The 17175-nt window shown below is 37.2% G+C and overlaps 1 protein-coding gene across 2 annotated transcripts; it reads left to right on the top strand.

The window, feature by feature from the left end:
• Positions 1-1024: 1024 nt before the first annotated feature.
• Positions 1025-6742, top strand: LOC133797926 (uncharacterized). 2 transcript variants are annotated; one of them, XM_062236055.1, is made up of 5 exons: positions 1025-1184; positions 2963-3078; positions 3470-3629; positions 5233-5714; positions 5797-6742. In XM_062236055.1, the coding sequence occupies exons 4-5, from the start codon at positions 5337-5339 to the stop codon at positions 6364-6366; spliced, it is 948 nt and encodes a 315-aa protein (XP_062092039.1). In that variant the 5' UTR covers positions 1025-1184; positions 2963-3078; positions 3470-3629; positions 5233-5336; the 3' UTR covers positions 6367-6742. The 2 variants fall into 2 exon arrangements, with proteins under 2 accessions (XP_062092039.1, XP_062092038.1); XM_062236054.1 differs by lacking the exon at positions 2963-3078.
• Positions 6743-17175: the final 10433 nt, after the last annotated feature.

Raw genomic sequence — 17175 nt, 5'->3', positions numbered from 1 at the left:
CAGGGTTTAACACAATCTATTTTACATGTGTATAGAAAAAAAATACAACTGACTGTTTGAACCCTAATTTTGATACTATAAGTTATTCAGAATTTTTCTGAAAATTAATGGGATACATGCTATAACTACAATGTACACCGTCATATAAACAAATTGGATTATAATTTCTTCACGTACCAAAAACAAAATACCTACCAAGCATAAATAATGCCCAAATTTCCCTATATATTTTCATTTAAAATAATATTTCACAATAACTAATAATACTTTTTACTATTATTGACAATCACTTTTCATTAGAGACATGCTTTTATACTTCTTTAGAAAATTCATTTCATTTCTAGACTATTCTAAACACATCTAGAGATAGAAATGAGTAGTTCGTCCCTAATCTTTGTGAGGGCAAGGCCATAAATCTTAAAATTGAAACCATAGAATTACAAAATATATTTATAAGTAAATAAAAATAAAATATAATTGGGTTGAGGAGTAGTACCTTGCTCATTGTATCATTGTAGACTAAAATTTTAGAAAAAAAAAATTACAATAAAAATGGCTAAAAAACTATAGAAATAGAGCATTGCTACAGGGCATCATGCAACATCACATTGTATTTACTGGTTGGTGTAATTTAGTAAGAAGTCTAATATATTTTATTGTAGATTAAAATATATGTAACTTGATACTAAATTGCATTAAAAACAATATACTATGTAGAATAGTTTTAGACACTGTAGGTGGTTCTTAACGATACTAACAGAAATACTGTTAGTCCTTACCAAATGAAATCATAATTCTATCACTATTGCTCCCAATTATTGCATGTGTATAGTCTTGCACTTTCTATTTTCATTCACCATGCAAAAAGATTTATTTATTTATTTATTTTTTTATAAAAAAACTAGAAAAGGGTATAAATGTAAAGATTTTGTAAAATGAGGTTTGAAATACAGGATTCAAAAGTTACGGTGGGGGCTTTTTCGAAGTTCCAAACTTCAATTTTCTAAACTACACAACCCAATTGGCCAATTGGCAAGGTACGTTCTGTGACCTTTCCAACACAACAATGGAGAAAAGAAAATGCAAATAAAGGCAAAGAGGAAGAAGGTTGAGGACGGTACTGAGGCTCAGAACCCCAATCTCTCATTTCTCACCCGACCAGCTGAACCAACTGGTTTCTCGTGGTAAGAAGCTTCTCCTTATACCCTAATTTCTTTCAGAAGACTTTCATTTAGGGTTTGAGTTTCGTTTTTTTTTTTTGGAATGGGAAACTAGTGTGGTTTGAGGTCACTGTGTTACTGATCTTAGTGTTTTGTTTCCCTGAATGTGGAATCTATAGCTTGAGATTTGGATTAAAGCTGCTTTGACCTGAAATCTTTGGATATTTTATACAGAGGTAGAACTGGTCATCGGGAATAATTTAGTTGAAGCTTTACTATTAATTTAAGTGATGCATAATTTGTTGAAAACCGAATAGTGAATTTGGAGTAGCGTATTAAACTTAAGGTGCACATACATATTTATACATGTATACATTTTAAATGTTATTTTTGTTGACTGAGAATGCAGCTCCGAATTCTTGAATACCCTCAATACTGGTAGAGCTTGAACTCTACTTAAAAAAATTTATATGAATTTTGGGCTAGGAGAATGACCTTTTAACTGATGATTTTCATCCTTTTTAATTTTATTTTTCTTTGTATAAATTTAATCTTCTTTGCTTCTCATTTTATATTCACCAAATTTGGCTTGGTGATTTATTTGACTAGACACGTGGTGAATAGTGCCATTTTCACATGTTTTGGTCTATTAAAGTTAAACCACAGAAACTGTGTCGAGGCTGAAAACCTTTTGAGGTTGTGTGTGAATGAAGTGTGTTAATGAGCAGTAATAAATTCGGATGTAACTAGTCATGGGGTATCTGACTTCACACTTGACTTGGAGTCTCGTATATGTTATATGAGAGATATTTTATTAAGAACTAAAAATGGGAGAATCCTTGGCTTTTTACTTGTTTGTTCTAACATTGTTCCTGTGTATAATTTTCTATCGAAAGGAAGAGTCAAGAAATCAGTTTGATTAAAATATTGGTATACTGTTACAAAAATAGCATTACTGTTTTTGAGCTTTTTTAGTCTTGGGATGGTACAGTTTACAATGTCATAAATTTGAGGCAAATTACTAAGGAGTTGTTTTTAGGCTTTTTTATGAACTCATGATAAGATTAACCCCACAAGTTCCCTTATGCGAATATTTTGAAAAGAGAAATAAAAATGGAACAGAGAGAGAGAGAGAGTGACAATTGACAAGAGAATAAACTTTTATTTCGATTTTCATAGCACTGGGTTGAATGGGTGACACACAAAGGGATTAAAGTATCCCATCAGATAATGCCCATTAGACGTATAAATTTAACGAATTTGTATTAAGTGAGTAAGATTATCAGACTGATTTGAGTCATAATTGTAAAGTAGGTTTTAAAGGACATTTTGTCTGTGAGAAATTAAGAACTGAAGTTTTTGTAAAACCTTGAAGTAAAGTAATGACGATATTGCTATCATTATTAATTGATTGTAAGTGGTCTAGTACTTTCTAATCCAAAAATTACATGCTTTGGTGCTTTGGAATTTGGTGCCTGTTTGGATGATCTTTGAATAAATATTCCCAGATTTTTATTGTCAAAACTGATCAGTTACTAGTTAATGGTATTTGCAATTGGAGAAAAGAATTTAGCTAGTGATTGGTTTCACATTTTATGTTTATCAATGGCTGCTTACTTGAGTTTCTCCTTTTAAGAAGCTTTATACTTGATCGGCTAGTTGGGTTAAAACATACTTAAAGTTTGTTTTCTTTTGTTATCAAGTGTATGAGATTATTTGGTGTCTGTAGTCAGGCTGATTAACTAAATAGCAATTTCCTTGTCAATCAATGAGTAGAGTTTTTGTGTGTACATATTTTGTAGGATTTCTTGGCTGTCACAGGAGGCATAGAAGTTATCTATAAAGTTATATTAGTTGTAGTTATTTACACTGAATAGCTAGACATGTCAATATGCTGAAGCGATCCACTTAGAGAAAGGTCTGATTCTGTATTTAAAATGTGGATAATACTTCTTATAGTTTGATGTTTTATAATATCTTTTACTGTGAAGAGAAAACAAAATTTAGAAATTCGGCTAAAAGTATAAAATCCAAATTCTGTTAAATATGAGAATGTTCACCCAGTGCTTAGGGTGTAGTGAGATTTAAGTCTGCATAGGCTAAAAAAAAACTGGGCTCGCTGACTCAAGGCATATTCCAACATGGTTTTGATTTTCAGCAAATACTTAATCTGATGATATATTAGCATAAATGTTAAAATGATGATTACTTTTGGATGTGCTGACATGGACCTAAACTTAGTCATATGCCCCTTCTGTGTGGTTAATTATTATTACATTTTCTGAAGTAAGCATTTATTTTCTCTTCAGGAAAGTGCAAGTTGGGATTTTCACCTAGTCTTTCTTGACAAGAAGTCGTGATGGAGAATCATGGAAGTCCTCTTTCTTTGTCTTGAGGTCGTGGTTGTTATCCAACTTTAAGGGTGCAGTTGGATTGTCAACACTGCACATTTCGTCTCCCCTGACTAAGGTTTCGCCCTCTCTTTTTAAATATCTATATACATATATAAATATAAATATAAATAACACACATATGTATAAGTTTGTGCATGATGGGCTAGTCTTACTTTTAGATTCCTTTTCTATTTGTTCTACTTAACATTAGTTTTAAAGAATTTAATACTAAATTATATTTGCTTCAATCTTCCAATATTCCAAAGATCACTAAAAGGGAACTATTGTTATGATATTTGGCAAGTCAACCTTGTGCATTTAAAAAAGTATCCATACAATGTTTTACGTGTGTGCTTTACATGAATGTTTTCCGGCAGTTAATTGTGCAGAATAAGCAAACAATATTGCACATATAATGCTGATTTCTGGGTTAATCAGATAATGGGGAATTTAAGTTTAAATAATGCAATCCCTTGCCCCTTAATGTTTCCCTTTATCACGAGGAAGAAAGACTGATTGTTAGATGGCTAAGTAATCCATATTTGTCTCTATTGCAGGAGTATGGTTTGCCTTCTGTCTCTCTTTCTCTTTCTTTTTGCATTTAAATAACTATGATCTGGATGTATAAATGCTAGTTGGTACTTGATACTTTTCCTCCTGTTTTCATATATATACATATATTCAGAAGATGATATGATTGTCCTTGATGGCTTTGATAGTTGTTGGGGTATCGGAATATATAGCCCAGAGCCCAGATTAATTGAAGAAAGCATTCATTTGTTTTTAGATAATATTTACTACCACGATTTGATTTGATTTTGTATAAACAAGCATGTGGGTGGGACTGTAAAGTTACCTCCCATGGACCTAAGGTTAAAAGTGTGATCACTCTGTCAAAGTACCATATTATATTTGTCTCCATGTGGGTAGAGAGACGTTATTGTTGCACCTCTTTAGAACTAGTTATGGTGTCATGCTTTAGTTATATCTCAGGACCTAGTACAAATTTATGGAGACTGTCTTTGTGTAATAGGGTTGGGTGAAGTAAGTTCAGCAAGCTCAATTTGCACTTAGTTACTAGTAGTAGTCAATGTTCGCCACTTCATGTCATCCTTAAATGAAAATATATTTGAATTAATATTTATATGTTTAATCTATCCCTTGGATACCGTGGTTCTCCTCATAGTGGTGCATACTACATTTCACATCTACTTGGTGTGCTTTCTTATACAGTCTGTAAATTTTTCTTTCCTGAATATCATTAAAATCATGATTTTGACCTTGGCAAGCTTTAATACTCAAAATTTTATTCATTTATTTATTTTTATTATATACATTTCTGGTCAGTGATAACCTTGAAATTGGGAAGCAAAGTGGTAATAATGATCTTGCAGTTACTCTTAGAAAAATATTGACATAATAATGCATCATTTAGAGGTGTCACCATTTAGGCAAGGTAATTTTAAGTTACTATTAATAAAGTATAAGGGTAAGATATTCTTTTTTTCCTTATTTGAATAGATTAGTTCATTCAGTGGGATTGGTGAATTATTTTATGTGGCAAGAAGTTCTATTTGGTGGGGTAGTAGCAATCTCAGAAATCACTACATGTACAATTGTTGCTAGATAATTAAGTTGAACATGAAAGCCTTTAATTAGTTTTTGTGGGTTCTGTGCAGTTCTGCGGGGAGATAATCCTGGGTTTGAAATTCCATGACACCTTAGATTGGGCAAGAATTTTGTTTTCTACCCAACTGGGATATATTACTCATTGATTTCTTGCATGGCTAAGCCATTTCACATAGGGACGGATCAGTATGATCTGCATGCACAGAGAAGGGATACGAAACACAAAGGAAGGAATGTTGTGTGGTCAATTGCAATGGACAAGTGTCTAATTGAATCTCTTGCCATTCAAGCAAAAAATGGAAACAAAATCGATAAATGCTTTAATGAAAATGCTTATACTGCTGCGTGTATTGCTGTGAACTCTCGTTTTAACTTAAACTTGAATAACCAAAAAGTTGTTAATCGTCTCAAGACTATAAAGAAGAGGTATAAGATAATGAAGGATATGCTGAGTCAAGATGGGTTTAGGTGGAACCCAAATACAAAGATGATCGAGTGTGAGCACGAAGAGCTTTGGAAGAGATACATCACAGTGAGTAAATGTTTTCCTTTTGCTTTTCGCTTTAACCTTGGTGCATTTTTTTTTTCTGTATTCTAAATTACTTGTTCATTAGGCACATCCTGATGCCAGACAATTTCGAGGAAAGCAGATAGAAATGTACGATGAACTGAAAATTGTCTGTGGAAATTATCAAGCCCCTAGTCGCTGGGCTAAGTTGAAAGATGGGAGCTTTCAACCCGAGATCAAGAATTTTGAGGATGACTCCGCCTCATTTGTTTCTGCGAGTTCTGAAGATGTAAGTGAGACGGATGGAACAGAGTCATATACTGGACCGCCTGAGTATGGCCAGATGCCAGATGGTAGTCAAGACCCTCCTTTGATCCACCCTCTAAGGCAGCTTCCAAAACGGCCTCGAAGTTCAGAGGCTCTTCAAGATGCAATGTTGGCAGTGGCATCAAGCATTCGACGCTTGGCTGATGCAATGGAAAGAAGTAATTGTTCAATTGACTCATCTGAGTTATTGCAGGCGGTGATGGAGATTGATGGGTTGGAAGAGGCTAAGCAGATGTATGCATTCGAGTACTTGAATGCGGATCCTGTTAAAGCGAGAGCTTTCTTGACTTACAACAATACCCGAATGAGGAAGATATATTTGTTTCGACAGTTCTGGTGGTGGAAGTGAACTGTCTCAGACCGTATTTTGGGATTCTTTTGGTATATAGATTTTGATGTTATGAACACGTAATTTTGTGGGGGTGTTCTTTCTTACGCATTATTCAAATCATCTTTGGTATCATATTCTAGAGGTGTATGTACAGGTATCATGGTGGATGAATATAAATGCTGTCATCGACAACTGTAGAGACATTATTTACCAGCTCAATAGCAGCAGCAGCAGCATCTTCTGAATTTAAGCTTGTATTAGGTGCCTGAGAAGCTTTCTTGCTTTTACCATTAATAAGACTTTGTTCACTTATTGTTTTTGGCTGAACTTTGATATACCTTGTGTAATTTTTCATGTTGCCCTTGACTTAAATTTTAAACTTTTATTTTTTGTTTTCTTTTTGTTACAACGTTTGTCATTTCCCTAGATCGATTTCTCATTTGTATATACAAATTAATTACGATGCCTATAAATTTGATTCTCAATTACATATCTTTTGTTACAATGTTTCTCTATATACATCTCATTTTCCTGATTTTGATTTTACTTGGGGAAATGGATGTGGAATGGAGTCTGTCTGTAGCAGCTAAGACTTTTTTTAGGGCTGATTTTTTATTTAGTTTTTTAAATGATTTTTTTAGAGTTTCCAGATATCGAGAAGATCGTAATGTCCAAAAATCATTGACTAAAAATATCTCAAAGTAATGATAAAATATGTTTAAATTATTTTAGTTTTATGAAATTTATTTTAGCTCGATTGCGATTTTATTAAAATTTATAATATATTGAAGAAAAATAACAGATAAAATCATTTTTTTTACAAAGATAAAATCAATTTGATTAAAAGTTAGGGTTTCAAGTCAATATCTAAAAATAATTGGCTTTTAACGTTAGTCTTTACATAAAAATTGATGTTAAATGCTACAATTTTATGTCAGTTTCCAGGGAAGGCCCCCTTTCCGTGCCCCAAATCATACAAGACTCTCTCTATTATAATTATGTTGGTTCCTTAGACTATATTACGTAACAATCTTATATTAATATCTATTATATTGCCTAGAAAGAAATTAGTTACGAAAAATATTAAAAAAAAAACATTTTTCCAAATGAAATTATAATTTCTATCAAACAATTTAGATTAATGTGAATTATTTAAAATTAATTATACATGAATATTATCTATATAATGTGCGTGTGACTGTGCCTAACATTTCTAATATTTATACACGTTCACACTTCACATCACAAGCACACGCACTCGGCATAATAATGTTATTAGAAACTTAGATGAATCGATAGACTAATTTAGTTAGGAAGAATAAAGTAGACAATGAAAAAGAGAACATATAAGAATGATTTGATAATTAAAGATAAAAAAAACAAAAATGTCAAAAACGAAAATCATATCTATAAATAACTTATAAAATCGAATATTGTATTGTATGTGTATTCAATATTCATTCATAACAGAAGCGGACCCATTTTTGGTTCCTGTCTTGATTAAGGCAGTGCTTTTAAAAGTGGGTTTGGTCTTTTTGATAATCCATCTTTCCATCACTGAATTTTCTTTTGCTTTTTTATTTCACATTCTACCATACAAATTGATTTCTTCTTTTTTTCTTTTTCTTTTTTCTTTCGATTAATTCATTTACAAATCTCTTGGTTAGTGTAGAGATAATAAATGTAAAGTCTACATTCTTTAAATATGATGACGATTTAAGATCATAAAAAATTTCAAATATTTATGACCCTAATCAAAATTTATTATTAATTGATAAAAAAAAGTTAAATCGCCATAAAAGTTCTATAAAATATTAAATAAATAATATGGAATTTATAATTATAACCATTCTGTTATTTGAGTTGTTTGTTCTTTTTGTCTAAACTAATTTTTTATTTTGCAAAAATAATCACCACTTCTAGCAGAATTTTTTTACACGTTTTAGTAAGTTTTGTAAAAAAAAGTTTAATTACTAATATTTCTGATCAGAGCAACTAAAATTACACTCTACCAAGTCTTTTTCAAACAGCTAATCTTTAGACTTAATGGTCTTACTTTTGTACATGATATTCTTAACAGTAGTAGCTAGAAATAATGTGTAATGCATATTTATTTAATTTTAAAGTTGTAAATATGTTTATTTAAATATGTATTTATTTTTATTATATTTTTTAATTATCATATAAATTTTAAATAAATAAATAATATCATAAAAATAAATAAAAGATTTTTAATATAATGTATGGCATAAATGTATTAAAAATAATAGGGTAAAATACTCTCTATAATTTTAATAAAAATTGGTTCACTTTTTTTTTTTAAAGAAAAAAAAATATAATAGAATGAATTATAACTCTATAGTATATATAAATATTTATATCAATAATCTCTACATATATGACATCTAAATACAACATTGACATAAATATATATTTACATGACTACATGATATATGTATATAAATTACAATAATATTTAAAAAGAAATTAATGATAGAAATTGTTGACGTGGTTTTTCGCCAACAATGTATTACGAAATTAGCTGGAATAAATTAGTGCTTAAGGATAAACCGTAACTAGGAAAATAACACTTAGGGATGTTAGAAATGAAATATCAAGAATACTTGTTTCTTTTTTACGTGATTCGAAGGCTAAAATCCCCTAGTTCACGAGTCGATATTATTACTGTATATCTCTCTATATTTTTGCAGAGTATTGCATTACATAGAAAGAACCCAACCCCTTCCCTATCCAAGGTCTTGGTATTTATAGAAGAACCATCCCAGGATAGGGGTCGGGGTCATCACGTGAATACAAATCCTCCCTGTCAGTTTTCTTACACAAATGATGAATAGTATAATTTACATTAAGGTATGGTCTAATCATTAGGTAAAAATGATCATGGGTCGTCTGGCATAATCGGACATATGATGTCTGATCATGCACGTTTATATTACGTGTCTGAGAATTCAGGGATAAACGGACATGTGATGTCTGATCACGCACGTTTATATATAACGTATTTGGGTTTATTAAGGTTCTTGAAAATGGTAGATCTGTAGCGTACCCCGACTTGAACATAACTTCAGCTCGCGTCAAGGACGCAGTGATTCACATGCATCTCCAGCTTGTGTCTTAACGCTTCGAATTCGTCAGTTCGTGTTATTACCTGGGGAGCCGCACTATCTTTGCAGAGGAGATGTCAACTTGTAGAACCTTTAATACTGTTCTTAGCTAGCCAGCTGTACTCGAGCTGCCTAAAAGGCCCGGGCTGAATATTAGGGCGTACATTTGCCCCCCAAGTCTCTACCCGTGTCTTATGACATCATCCTCTGATTGACACGATGGGGAATTTTAAACTTCTGTTGCGATTATCCATGTTTGCTCATTACTTGAGTACTGGACACGTGGGATGCCGCGATTGGCGTCTGTTCGGGTTTCGAGGATTGCATTAAATGGCCTGGCCACCTTTTTGTCGTCGTTTAATCTTTCGAAACATGATCCCCGTATCTCGCAATAGCTTGATCGGACAGTCCACGCTTCTTTATGCCTTTTACGTATAAATAGGGCTGGCAATTTTCTGTGTTCATCACCTTTCATTCGAAATTTTTCCTCATTTTCTCTTTTCTAAACTTCAAAAACCCTTCTTCCTTTTCTCATAAAATCCTAGAAACCTATCACCAAAACCTTTGGAAATCCAGTCACCAAGGATCTTTCCAGGAACTCTCATTCTACGTTGCTCATTCCTTTTGTCAAAGAATACACTGTAAGTTTTCTGTTTTACTGGTTTTTGCGTGTTTTTTTTTATCATGCCAATCTGCACTTCATCGTCGTTAACATTAGGTTGCTTCTAAACGTTTCTGGTACATAGGTTTTGATTTAGGTTTATTGAGTAGGCCCTAAAATGTGTTTAGGATTGTGATGTTCATAAACTAGGTAATTTCTGGGTAATTTATAGGTAATTTTAGGAAATACCCATTCGGCTTGTAGAAGATGAAATGATTTTTTAGGGTTCGACGTTAGTTTGCTTAAGGGCTACGCTTCTAGGGTGGTATTGGCCCAAACCGCCCCCCAAGGAAAGTAGTGGTCTGACTGTGACATACGGATCCCCAAATATCAGGAGTTTGTTGGGAAACCTAGGCTCGTAGCATAGGTAGCGCGTGGCACCACCTCGTGGGCTGAGATTGCATCAGCTCGTGTGTTAGAATCCTCAGCCTTTCTTTGTTATTTCTTGCCTATATGAAAATTCTAGGTCGCCCACTAAGAGTTCCATCGTTCTTGTTCGATAGGCAAGCTAATGGCACCCAAGAAAGGCGCATCCAAGAAGGACGTAGCTGGCTCATCATTCCAGCAAGCTAGCAAGGGAAAGGAGGTCGTGCCGGAATCCCCTATCCCTCAATTCGGCCCCGTGGTGGAGGAGGAGGTCGTAGTCGGACCTGATACCTTCTTCGAGGTGGGGAGGATAGCCTCCAAGATCACGACCAAAGGGAGGGTCAACAAGATTATGCTGTCCCACAACATCGAGGTCGGGACTGGCGTCTTAATCACCCGGCCTCTGTTTGAAGGGGAACGGAGCTGCGCCCCACTCCAGGATGACTTTCCGGCCTGGAGTGATGAGCATCTAAAGGCAGGGGCCTTCCTTCCCCTCGATCAGTATTTTGTCGACTTCCTCAACTACGTGCAGTTGGCACCGTTCCAACTCCCCCCGAACTTGTATCGGCTATTGGCGGGGCTGAAGTACCTTTTCTTGAAGCATGAGTGGGAGGTCCCCACCCTGGCAGACATCCTCTACTTCTTCTGCCTCAAGGCCAGCCCAGATCAACGGGGATGAGGTGACAGGTTCTACTATCTGACCCGATTCCTGAACTCACCCGTAGTCATTGAGCTGCCTAGCCACCCCAACGACTTTAAAGACCAGTTCTTTATGTCGAATAGGTTTCGCAACTGCGAACACTGATGTTTCAACCATCCTCGTAAGTATCCTTTCTCTCTCTAGCTCGTGAAATTATTCTTTTCATAATTAGCATTCTCGCGTGTATATTGACTGGAGCATCTTCGTATAGCCATTTTTGCGAGGACGGACAAATTAGTGACCCTTGGTGGTCAATACGACACTTTGGCGGGGCTTCTATCTAGAGAGAAGGATTATCGCCAGCTCGTGTCTGATGACACAATGTTGGCGTGTAAGTTGATTGCTGAAGGCCAGACCCTGGCCTTGAGGAGGACTCGGGCTAACCACCCGGTTGCCCGAGAGCTAGCGTCCATCCCCAAAGGGGTTGCTAAGGCAGATGATGATGAAGAGCAAGAAGAGGCCGAGGTGCCGCTCGTGCGAAAGAGGCGAGCTCCTGAGGCCGCTCGGGACCCAGACGTGGGACGAGCTTCATCGGGGGCAGTAGCTGGCCCCTCCAGCCAATGTAACCCGTACCCTTTTAGGGACTTAGATAGGGTTGTCGTTGACCTTAGGCTATGTAACGCCCTGGTTATCCCAGAATAGTTACGGCGAACGGTGAACCGGAAATTTGACTCGCTACCCGAGTCCTTTGGTTAAAAACGTGCATCTAAGTGTTATTAACAGGCTAAGGTGGAAAACCAATAAAAAGGAAAGGATATATTTTATTAAATACATAAACTGTTCATGGGCCCATAAAAAACATTTACAAGTTATTTACTACTCAAACTGGTCATTACTGTTTCAAATTTACAAACCCGCCGACCTAAGCGGCAAAAATAGGGTAAACCCCCTAGTTCCTCTGAGAACTCCTTGGCCGTGGTGGTCAAGCGGCCGCATATGTACACATCACCACCTAAGCTCTCCACTCAAGGCTAGGTGAGCTTTTCTTTCCTTTTACCTGCACCACATAGCACTCATGAGCCAAGGCCCATCAAGAAAACACAATAATGCATATAGATATTAACAACTGATTTCTATTATAATCACAGAAAGCTTATAGCTCTTAAACAGATGAGTGAATATCACTTGAGGTTCTGGTAAACCATAATGAGTGATTGACGAGCAAGTCACTAGCTTAAACAGTTGAGTGACTACTGGGTAAGTCACTAGCTTAAACAGATGAGAGACTCATGGGTAATTCTCTAACTTAACAGATGAGTGACTGATGGGTAAGTCACACAAGCGCTTTTAGTTTTCATCGAACTTGAGGTCGATTCGGCATTAACGCTCTTCTGAGTCATTTAATGCAGATGTCGATTAGATCTAATCTTTATTGGCTTGCCTTGAATATGCTAAGGCCGTCCTGACTTATAAGTCAGCACTGTGTGACTAGTGCCCAGTACCACTACCGAACTTGACTAATAAGTCCCAGCTTCACAGTTGATACTGCACCTTTGCCAAATCTGACTAATTAGTCAGTACCATGCACAAATGAGCAAGATTTGCTAGGTATTCAATAATCAATTCATGTCCAAGTTTAAACAATCAACATGCCTCAAGAATAACCATGCATGTCACAAATGGGGTGCATTTTTCTTACCTCTGATTCGAGCGAGAATGAATAAAAGAACGACCCTTGAGAACGATCTGACTTTTAGTCCTTTAGCGATCACCTAGTCATAACCAAATATAGGATACCATCAATAAAATTATTAACAAAGGTTCCCAAACCAAGATCTAGCCTCCGAGACATCAATCCCCACTAATCCGGGTAGTAGGAACAATCCCGAGGCCTAAAACCAAGTTCTTGGGGCCAAAACACTCAAACGGGCTCAAACCTGTCCAAGGGCTGCGGCCCTAACACCTTGGGCCGCGGCCCCCAGCCACTCCAGGAGCAAGGGCCGTAGCGCCCAGCAAAGGAAAAATTGCTCCACCTGCTTCATCGAGCTAGGGCCGCGACCCCCAACCCAGAGCCATCCCCAAACATGTTTTTCATCATTCCAAACCCTCCAAAAACATATCTAAACACTTCCAAATCATCAAATCAAAGTTCCCAAGCTTCCCAATGATTCAAAACCATCAAATCCCAAGGCTCGAATGAACCAAAAACTCAACGATTCACAAAATCCAATTCTAAGCTTAGAAACTCTAAAAACTCAAAACTTAAAACTTAAATTACCTTTGATTGGGTTATTTCTCGTCAAATCCTTCGGTCAAGAAGCTTATAATCTTTCCTAGGATCGCTATGCCTTGATCCTCGCTTGATTCCGAGTCCTAGAACTCGAGATTTCTTCGAAAACACTTCGAACGGTAAAATGAACTAACAGGAAAGAACGAGAGGTTTTCTAACGTATGTTCTATCTGACATGCTACTTCAAGCTTAAGTAACCTCAAATAAAACCTAGTGCTCGGGGTCCCAAAAAAACCCCCGGGGACATTATAGTCAAAACTCCCAGAATTTCCTCCTAATCTCAATAACTCCCAATTTATCATCAAATAACATTCTCATAACTCAATATCCCAATAAAAGACCCCCGTTATGACAAAACCGCTAATTCATAATATAAGACCGTCTCATGCCGAATAGCTCGAATATATCTCCATAATAATGGGATCTCATTCACAAATCACAATATGAACCCAAATACACAAATATGCCCTCAACAGGCCAAATTACCAAAACACCCTAATAATCAAATGTGGACCCACATGCATGCATATAACATCATATTATAATATAATTCACATAAATATGCATATATTCATTCAATGACATAATTAAACAGTTATGGCCCTCCCGGCCTACTAATCCAGCCATTAAACCGCATTAGGGATTTCGGGGCATTACAAGCTAGTTAGGTTTAACCCAAACCATCTCGTTCACCGCCACCCTAATGACCTTGACCGTAATATAACCCTGCTTCAGTGCGTGGATCACTTAGTGGTTCGCCACGACATGGGCCATCCTAGGGGAACTATAGTTGTAGACAACAACCTCTCCTTTAGGTTGGCCCTTTTCGAAGAGTATAAGACCAACCTTAGGTCGTGGCCTTCCCTTCTCCAAGGTGTCCTTGCCCCTGGACTTAGGCAGTATGTGGAGGAATCTAGCCCTGAGGTAGAACCCGAGCTCGAACCTCCTCTAATCCAAGAAGTTATAGATTTAGGTTCCCCTTCTCCTATAGCAGTTCCAAGGCCGGAGGTCATGGCAATAGACTCCTCCTCTAGCTCGAAGGGTAGGACTTCTTATTATATTGCATATACATTCTTTTGTACACTGAGGAATTTATACGCATACTTACGTACTTCCCATTCTTTTTCAGGTGAGGAGATGGCACAATAAGGGATTCCCGACATCCGCACGATGTTCCAGGAGGGGAAATCCAGCTCGGGGCCGACTGTAAAGAAACCCCAGTTCTTATCCAAGAAAGTGCCACCCGCGGCAGGAACGACCTCCCAATCCCCGGCTAAGGGGAAAAACCAGAGCTCGACGGCTCCAGCTGCTACTGCTCAATACAAAAGGGGTCCGCCTACACCTCCTCCCCGGTTTCCTTCCGGTCCTGCTCGGGACCTGACAACACTGGTTGATCCCCCAGCTCTGATCATCCCTGCCACCACTGTATGCATCCCGGTCAATGCTCAGGACCTGGAGAAAATTCTAGACACCTTTCGGGGGACTATATACGAGACGGCAAACCAAATGGTGGAGCACTTCTATAAGGCCAAACCGACGGACCTGAGGGCGATCGAGGAGAAGAGCCCGGAGAATGTCATGGAATCCGCACTGGGGATGAACCTCACAATAAGCTGACTTTTCTTGATTTAGCATATTCTTTTAATTTTATCCTAGTATGTGCCTAACTGCTTTCTTACTTTTTGCAAGCAGTCTTGGCTCAACATCGCAGCATAGCTCGGGCAAGGGCTAAAAATGAAGAACTTAAGGCCGAGCTCCGGTCCGCTCAGGCCGCCCTGTCTGCTACCCAAGCTGCCCTCGCAGCTGCTCAGCAAGGCGAATTAAGTGCCAAATCCGCCCTGACGGTGGCCCAAGAAGGCGAGCAGGATGCAAAGGCTGCCTTAACAGCAGCCCAGGAGGGCGAGTAGGCTGCGAAGGTTTCCCTGGCTGCTGTGTAGGCCGAGCTCGTGGAGGTCAAGGCCAAGCAGTTGGAGGCAGAGGCTGCTACTAAGGAGGAAAAGGCGGCCTCAATATCTTCCATGGAGAGCATGCTTTATCATTGCTGGGCTTTCAACCAAGAAGGCAACTTCTCCTTTTTTCCCTCTAACGTGTGGGATCTCTACCTTGAGAAGTTCAAGGCCCGGGCACAGCAAGAGCAGTCCGAGATGGGGGAAACCTCCATTGCTGGCGGGCAGGAGACCGAGGAGGTGACGTCCTCAGACCGCCCTGGAGGGGCTAAATTTTCTTTTTCCTTTGTTTATTTTTACACTTTTTTTTTGTTGTAAACATTTGCTGTTTTTGGCTTAGTACGAGGTTATTTTCCTAGAGACAGTTTATTTATAATTCCAATATCTATTTTTTATCTATTCCCTAATTTTTTCTTATACTTCATGACTTGTACATTCAAAATCTTTAGGAAATGATTCTTAGGTCGAGGTAGATATTTTAATTTTGGTTGTAACCAAAATTGGTGTTGATTTATATCCTACCTGTTAGTTATCAGGCCTTGGACCCAGTTGTATCCGAGATTTTGAATTAAAACTTAGTTCGTATTAGTTTTATTGACACCTCGCGTTTTTTAGAAAAACTAGTTAATCAATTTTTACTAACTTCCATGTTTTGGACCTGTTGTATCCAGGATTTTTAATTAAAATTTAGTTCGTGTTAGTTTTTTGACACCTCGCGTTTTTTAGAAAAAACACTGGTTAATCAATTTTTACTAACTTCCAAGTTTTGGACCTGGTTGTATCTAGGATTTTTAATTAAAACTTAGTTCGTGTTAGTTTTTTGACACCCCGTGTTTTTTAGAAAAAAACACTTGGTTAATCAATTTTACCAACTCCCAAGTTTTATCAATTTTTGCTAACTTCCAAGTTTTGGACCTAGTTGTATCCAGGACTTTTAATTAAAACTTAGTTCGTGTTAGTTTTTTTGACACCTCGCGTTTTTTAGAAAAAACATTGGTTAATCAATTTTTACTAACTTCCAAGTTTTGGACCTGGTTGTATCCAAGATTTTTAATTAAAACTTAGTTCGTGTTAGTTTTTTGACACCTCGTGTTTTTTTAGAAAAAACACTTGGTTAATCAATTTTACCAACTCCCAAGTTTTAATCCCCTTCTTGGGGTATATGCCCCCAAGCAATCAGAAAGTGAACTTTCTTGATTGCTTTGGACCAACGCTATCATCCGAACTAACACGTAGATGGAACCATATAAAAACACAAGAAATACACAATGATTGTTTTATTTCTTAAATTAAATGGCTTTTATAACTAAGCCTTGCATAGACAGGTGGTACGATAATTGATAATACTTTTTTAGGTGCATAGCATTCCAGGTCTGTGGAACTGTTTCTCCATTAAGTCGAGCCAATTTGAAGGTTCCTTCCTGTATGACTTCCACTATTTGATAGGGTCCTTCCCAGCTCGGACCCAAAGCACCATCTTTGGGGTCCTTGCCTGCCAAAAATATCCTTCGGAGCACCAGGTCGCCTAAACCAAAGACACGCCTCCTGACCTTTGAATTAAAATAACGAGTGATTTTTCGTTGGTAATGCGCGAGCTGCAGCTCCGAATCCTCTTGTTTTTCATCAATTAGGTCGAGGGACGCACTGGGCAACTCGTTATTCTGCTCCGGGCTGAAGGTCTGGAGTCTGTGCGTGGATATCTTTATTTCGACGGGAAGGACGACCTCACTTCCGAAAGTCAAGGAGAAAGGGGTATGCCCCGTAGAAGTTTGATGGGAGGTCCGGTACGCCCACAGCAC

Source organism: Humulus lupulus, chromosome 8 (assembly GCF_963169125.1).
Source record: "Humulus lupulus chromosome 8, drHumLupu1.1, whole genome shotgun sequence".
Taxonomy (NCBI): domain Eukaryota; kingdom Viridiplantae; phylum Streptophyta; class Magnoliopsida; order Rosales; family Cannabaceae; genus Humulus; species Humulus lupulus.
Note: the sequence above shows the minus strand (reverse complement) of the source record. Positions and strands in the feature narration are given on the sequence as shown.